At 46.3% G+C, this 7,199-nt stretch overlaps 2 protein-coding genes across 4 annotated transcripts in view; both read right to left on the bottom strand.

Moving 5' to 3' along the window:
- Positions 1–478: 478 nt before the first annotated feature.
- Positions 479–2,958, bottom strand: LOC147107181 (parathyroid hormone-like). The gene is made up of 3 exons (XM_086008508.1): positions 2,095–2,958; positions 1,195–1,288; positions 479–1,096 (listed from the first exon to the last, which is right to left on the bottom strand). Exons 2-3 carry the CDS (start codon positions 1,281–1,283, stop codon positions 739–741), a joined length of 447 nt encoding a protein of 148 aa, XP_085864634.1. The 5' UTR covers positions 1,284–1,288; positions 2,095–2,958; the 3' UTR covers positions 479–738.
- A 923-nt stretch (positions 2,959–3,881) lies between these two features.
- LOC147107180 (uncharacterized) overlaps positions 3,882–7,199 on the bottom strand; it is a 28,071-nt gene continuing 24,753 nt past the window's right edge. For all 3 annotated transcript variants that reach the window (XM_086008356.1, XM_086008355.1, XM_086008354.1), the window contains exon 3: positions 3,882–6,662. In XM_086008356.1, coding sequence (XP_085864482.1) covers positions 6,332–6,662 — 331 coding nt within the window. In that variant the 3' untranslated portion in view covers positions 3,882–6,331. The remainder of the gene's footprint in view (positions 6,663–7,199) is intronic.

Below are 7,199 nucleotides of genomic sequence, written 5' to 3'. Positions count from 1 at the left end.
GCAGGAGGGAGTGGGACTAAATTGGAGAGCTCTCCCAGCACAGGCACGATGGGCCAAATGGCCTCCTCCTGGACTGTAGGATTCAATGATTCTATGATAAGTCCAGTAGCATAACCACTGCAGCACCGAACCCAGAATGTGATCGTGTTTGTGTTGAGAATATTTTGATAATGCTTCATGACTGAAATATTGGAATATTATTAATTTGTCTTTGGAATTCTCTGCCCCAGAGGGCTGTGGATGCTCAGTCGGTGAGTATATTCAAGGCTGCGATCGATAGATTTTTGGACTCTGGGGGAATCAAGGGATATGGAAATCGGGCGGGAAAGTGGAGTTGAGGTTGATGATCAGCCATGATCTTATTGAATGGTAGAGCAGGCTCGAGGGGCCGAATGGCCTACTCCTGCTCCTAATTCTTATGTTCTTATTAATTTTCAAGCCTGTCTCTTTCCCTGAGTCAGAAAAATAAGAACAATAATCAAGAACAATTAATGTTTATTTTTTGCTAGCATTGGGAACCCACGGGAATTATACACATTTCAGAATAAATAAGAAATTTAATCTCAAAAATAAATTACGTAAATAACTGAATAAATATCACTTAGTAAGTGCTTTTCAGGATAACAATCTGAAGGACAACCCTATGTGTGGTTAAAAAAATTAGTATAAAACAAACACGATTTTATATATTTGTACAATAGCGCGAGTGTTTTTATTCCAGTTCAGACGGCACCTGCCTTACTCTACGTCCCTCAAAACCTCCAAAAGTTTAGCAATGGACGGAAGTTCAGGATCGGGCAGCTTTGAGAGCCCAGAAGGATGCAACCTCACCGCCTCCCCTCCCTCCTCGAGACCATCAGCGAGGTCGCCTCTTGCTACGATGTCCAGTCGGCTTCCGCGGATTTCCTCTCGAGTCGGGGGAAGCGCGGATGATTCCCTCCACCTTAGCCGGTCCCTTGTGGCCATGCCTCGAGGAAGGACCTCAACAGCCGTGTGCAGGTCCTTCATCAGCTTCTCGAGCCACTGCTGCCTCTTCAGGTCTTGCAGGAAGCGGCTCCAGTCATGCATCTCCTGATGCTCGCTCACCGATCTCTTCCTGCAAAAAAAAATGGATAAAATCAATTTCATAAGAGCCTCAGTCTCATTCATTGTAATGCTGTGCGCGCGATGTAACATTTTAATCTGGCGAATTACCCAATGGCGTTCCCATCGCAGGGCAGCATCCAGCCGATGGTGCACACGATGACCACAAGACCAGCTCGCCCCAGGATTAAGGAAACCATCCTATCTGCAATAAGAAAGTAGATTATTTCCACTTTTTAACAGTTACAAGAAAGAAAGACTTGCATTTCTATAACGCCTTTCACGACCTCAGGACGTCCCAAAGCACTTTACAGCCAATGAAGTACTTTTTGAAGTGCAGTCACTGTTGTAATGTAGGAAACGCAGAAGCCAATTTGCGCACAGCAAGCTCCCACAAACAGCAATGTGATGATGACCAGATAATCTGTTTTTAGTGATGTTGGTTGAGGGATAAATATTGGCCCCAGGACACCGGGGAGAACTCCCCTGCTCTTCTTCGAAATAGTGCCATGGGATCTTATACATCCACCCGAGAGAGCAGTTATCTCTCAAACATAATTTTACTCTCGATATTTGTTAGATACTCTTGTATAACGTGGTATTCACAAAGATACACATTGACACATGCATTAACTATCTGCAGATTAACCTGTTACATTATACTGGGTGTCAGCCATGCAGATGGGGGCCTCAGTATAATGTCTCATCTGAAAGACGGCACCTCTGACAGTGCAGCACTCCTTCAGCACTGCACGGGGAGTGTGCGCTCCACTCTCTGGGGTGGGACTTGAACCTACGACCTTCCGATGCAGAGGCAAGTGTGCCACCCACTGAGACACAGCCAACACCAAAACAGGTGTTGTCTCTGCACTGCTTGGAGATACAGTACCAGGTAAGTTGCACTGTCAATTCGCAGTGATTCTTTTGACACTCGTTCATCAGTCAGTGACACTGGGCTAGAAGTCCGACCGCCACCCCAGTAGCACTGTGACCATGAGCAAAGTTACTTACCAATTCACCGAAAGGTTTTATTCCACAGATTCCAAGCTTGACTTCTGAGGAGGCTCTGCCGTTTCCTTTCGTTTCTGATCCACCGCTTGGAGTTGTGTTGGATGCTTTCGGCTGGGGAAAGGCTCCCTTATATAAGGGGCTCAGAACCCATTGATCAAAGTCCCCTTTTGTTGCAGCTGATGTCACAGTGATGTCTCCCTGATAGTCAAGACGCAAAATGCCTGAGCACTGACTGAGCAGAGGGAAGCAATTTCAAATTGTCCTGAGTTTGTGAACTATAAGAGGAGCAGTGACATCAGTCCTATCCCACAGTGGATTTACAGCGATCACCCTCTGACTTTGACCTTTGAATTGAAGATCGAGCTTTTGTTTTTGAAATCCACGGGGTGAAATGGAAACCGTTGAGAATATTAGTTTTAAGAGTTAACAAACCCACAGAAGATCACGTACGTTGAAAACTGACGTCACCATGGTGTGCTTATGGAAAAGAAAAGCCCTTGATTTACGGAGGGCAGTTAATTTCTCCTGTGCTACTGATGTAGCTGAGTACTCACACTGCACAGAACCAACCCTTGCCCAACTGTAAAGAAAGAAAGACTTGCATTTCACCACCTCAGGACCTCCCAAAGCACTTTACAACAAATGAAGGACTGTTGCAAGTGTTTTAATGTAGGAAACGCTGGCAGCCAATTTGTGCTCCCACATATGAGCAGATAATCTGTATGTTTTGGTGATGTTGGTTGAGGGATAAATATTGGCCCCAGGACACTGGGGATAACTCCCCTGTTCTTCTTCGAAATAGTGCCATGGGATCTTTTAAATCCACCTGAGAGAGCAGACAGGACCTCGGTTTAATGTCTCATCCGAAAGACTGCACCTCCGGCAGTGCAGCACTCCCTCAGTACTGCCCCTCCGGCAGTGCAGCACTCCCTCAGTACTGCCCCTCTGACAGTGCAGCGCTCCCTCAGTACTGCCCCTCCGACAGTGCAGCGCTCCCTCAGTACTGCCCCTCCGACAGTGCAGCGCTCCCTCAGTACTGCCCCTCGGACAGTGCAGCGCTCCCTCAGTACTGCCCCTCTGACAGTGCAGCGCTCCCTCCGTACTGCCCCTCCGACAGTGCAGCGCTCCCTCAGTACTGCCCCTCCGACAGTGCAGCGCTCCCTCAGTACTGCCCCTCTGACAGTGCAGCGCTCCCTCAGTACTGCCCCTCCGACAGTGCAGCGCTCCCTCAGTACTGCCCCTCCGACAGTGCAGCGTTCCCTCAGTACTGCCCCTCCGACAGTGCAGCGCTCCCTCAGTACTGCCCCTCCGACAGTGCAGCGCTCCCTCAGTACTGACCCTCCGACAGTGCAGCGCTCCCTCAGTACTGCCCCTCCGACAGTGCAGCGCTCACTCAGTACTGCCCCTCCGACAGTGCAGCACTCCCTCAGTACTGCCCCTCCGACAGTGCAGCGCTCCCTCAGTACTGACCCTCCGACAGTGCAGCGCTCCCTCAGTACTGCCCCTCAGACAGTGCAGCACTCCCTCAGTACTGCCCCTCCGACAGTGCAGCGCTCCCTCAGTACTGACCCTCCGACAGTGCAGCGCTCCCTCAGTACTGCCCCTCCGACAGTGCAGCGCTCACTCAGAACTGCACTGGGAGTGCCGGCCTAGATTTTTGTGCTCAAGTCTAGGAGTGGGACGATGAACCCACAACTTTCTGATGAGGGTGCCGCCCACTGAGCCACAAGGCTGATGCTTTGTGGGTGTAAAACCTGTACGGCTCCGCAATAAAAAAGGCTAATGGGGAACGTTGGTGTGTTTATTTGTAACTGACCCAATAATACAAAAGAAAAGTCGCGTTTGGAGGACAAGAAGCATTTAATAATCTTTCCATCTAGATTGTGCCAAAATAAACTCTACAAGCAATTACATCATTAGGCAAACGTTGTTGAACACGCACCTGGTTGCACCATTTTAAACTGTAATTTGGAAAATCTTTTGTGCCCCCACATTCTCAATAACTGGGGAAGAAGAAATGAAACGGCAACACCCTGCTGAGAAATAGTTTGAGAGAAGCGTTGCCGCGATCAACAAAGCACTTTCATCGCATAAAGTTGGCACGTCATTTAAGAGTAATTACACTTAAGTTTTAAAAACGTCTCAGCGCTGTGTTAGAATGTTTAGCGGGGCGGGGTGGGGTGGAGGCGGGGGGGTTGCAGTTTTAAACTACCCCACGATCGAATGGAAGGAATTATAAGGTTAATGAACCAAACACTAGTACGATAGCAAAATACTGCAGATGTTGGAAATCCGAAACAACAACAGAAAATGCTGGAAAAACTCCGCAGGCCAGGCAACATCCGTGGAGAGAAATTTGAGTCGACGTTTCGGGTCGCCTGGATGTTGCCTGGCCTGCTGAGTTTTTCCAGCATTTTCTGTTGTTATAAGGTTAATGATTTGGCACTCCCTGGGCAGAGCCTATGGGAAGCAGACGGCAGGAGTTTTGGGGGGGTCAGAGGTCGGTGTGCCCTGCGGGATTGTCTGCCTGTTGAGACCATGCCGCGGGCGCCCGACCGCTGCGCTTGTATTCCTGCAGCGTGCTCCCGCTGTGGAAGCTGAGAGCGCTGGGCCAGAAAAAATTGACATCCGTGACTGCGGAGACTGCTACCGACATTTCCAGTGGTTTGCGGATTGTACCACAAGCAGTGGAAGGGACAGTAACCCAGTCACCATCGCCCCTCTGCTGTAAGTGAGGAATCAGACACTGTACTTGGACATCTTGTAGCCGTGAGATTGAGCAACTGTTTAGTTGTCATTATTTTATTAATGAAAGCAAGAAGCAGCCTTTATCACCTTAAATAATAAATAGGTGCAGCTTAATCATACAAAAAGTGCGTTTTTTTACGAAATCATAAATTATGCAAAATATAAATGACAAAGAATAAATATGCATCTTGCTCGGTAGGAAAATACATGACTTATATTTTACATAAATTACAAGCCTGTTTATTGGAGATTTTATAAAGTCTCGAACCTCACAGTGCATTTACACAAGTGGAGAGTGAATTGTCCTCAAGTTTTTTTTAGTTCAGTGCCACTGGCAAGGCCAGCATTTATTGCCCATCTCTAGTTGCCCTTGAGAAGGTGGTGTGTTTTTGTAAAAATATATCTGAGTGGCTACGTGAGAGGGCAGTTAAGAGTCAACCACATCGGGGTGGGTCTGGAGTCACATATAAGACCCAGACTGGTTAAGGACGGCAGGTTTCCTCCACTAAAGCGATGTTAGCGAACCAGTTGAAGGAAAATAAAGACTTGCATTTATATAGCGCCTTCCACGACCTCAGGACGTCCCAAACGTTTTACAGCCAATGAAGTACTTTTTTGAAGTGGAGTCACTTTTGTAATGTAGGAAACGCGGCAGCCAATTTGTGCACAGCAAGCTCCCACACACAGCAATGACCGGACAATCTGTTTTAATGATGTTGATTGAGGGATAGATATTGGCCCAAGGCGCCGGGGAGAACTCCCCCTGCTCTCCTTCGAAATAGTGGCCGCGGGATCTTTTACATCCACCTGAGAGGGGCAGACGGGGCCTCAGTTTAACGTCTCGTCTGAAAGACGGCACCTCCGACAGTGCAGCGCACCCTCCGTACTCTGTGTCAGCCTAGAGTTTTGTGCTTGAGTCTCTGGAGTGGGACTCTGAACCCATGACATTCTGACTCCGAGGCGAGAGCGCTGCCCACTGTGCCACGGCCTTGAAACGCTTTGTGATGTTCGTGGTGCAATATTAGTGCAAGTTGTTGTGGTTGAGACCAGTGGGGCCGGAGAAGGGAGGCTTACATTTTATGTTCCCGGTGCGATGCAAGTCTGGGAGCTGATGTGACTCCAAGTTTCTCCTTATGTGGCTCGGTGTCAAAAATGTTTTTGTCTTATAACACACCTGTGACGCGCCTGGGGACGTTTTACTACGTTAAAGGCGCTATATAAATACAAGTTGCTGTTGTTTATGTGGCAGCTTTTGTAGCAATGGTGAAAGGAATTATAGGTTGGTGTAAAATGTACCCTAAATTCAAAGAGGGCATAAACCCTGTAATATAAACTCATTGCTTCCTCATCTCTAATATTTTGGACATTAACAGTGATGACATATCATAATCTCTTTTACATTATAATTAGCTTCCAAGGTAGTGTTGAATCAAATTCATTTAGCAGCTTTCTAAAGTTTTATAATCAGGGAAAAGGATGTGCGAGATCACTAGACGATGGAGCTAGATGCCTTTGGAAGTCTCTCAGTATCTTGCGGCGTTCCCACAGCCGAGAGATCATCAGTGAGCAATCTCTTGGCTCTCCCCTTCTCACCACCTCTCTGCCTCCTGTTCTTCCCCTGGCTCTGTTGCTTTCCTGCTACAGGCACACGTTTGCAGGAGCGGGGGTATTTGGAGCTGAAAGGCTCGGCGTAGGGAGTTAGGACCTTCTCAGCGGCGGTGTGGACATCTCTTACCACCTCCTTAATCAGCTCCTGCCTCTTACTGCCATACAGAAGCCTTCCCAGATCGTGCATGAGTTGCATCTCACTCACCGACCTCCTGAAAATAACACAAATATAGATCTTAAACACAAATCTGGAAATAAGATGAATATAGATCTTAAACATAAATCTGGAAATAAGACAAATATAGATCTTAAACACAAATCTGGAAATAAGACAAATATAGATCTTAAACACAAATCTGGAAATAAGACAAATATAGATCTTAAACACAAATCTGGAAATAAGATGAATATAGATCTTAAACACAAATCTGGAAATAAGACAAATATAGATCTTAAACACAAATCTGGAAATAAGATGAATATAGATCTTAAACACAAATCTGGAAATAAGACAAATATAGATTTTAAACATAAATCTGGAAATAAGACAAATATAGATCTTAAACACAAATCTGGAAATAAGACGAATATAGATCTTAAACATAAATCTGGAAATAAGACAAATATAGATCTTAAACATAAATCTGGAAATAAGACAAATATAGATCTTAAACACAAATCTGGAAATAAGATGAATATAGATCTTAAACATAAATCTGGAAATAAGACAAATATAGATCTTAAACACA

This window comes from Somniosus microcephalus, chromosome 15 (genome assembly GCF_052327205.1).
Source record: "Somniosus microcephalus isolate GS21.2 chromosome 15, FLI_Smic_1.0, whole genome shotgun sequence".
In the NCBI taxonomy this organism is placed as follows: Eukaryota; Metazoa; Chordata; class Chondrichthyes; order Squaliformes; family Somniosidae; genus Somniosus; species Somniosus microcephalus.
This window is presented reverse-complemented; position numbering and strand designations above follow the sequence as displayed.

Excerpts from the sequence above, each read along its gene's own strand:
- LOC147107181 (XM_086008508.1), bottom strand. The coding sequence starts at position 1,283 with ATGGTTTCCTTAATCCTGGGGCGAGCTGGTCTTGTGGTCATCGTGTGC. Across the intron at positions 1,097-1,194 it reads TGCGATGGGAACGCCATTGG|GAAGAGATCGGTGAGCGAGC; the intron begins GTAATTCGCCAG and ends TTTTTTTTGCAG.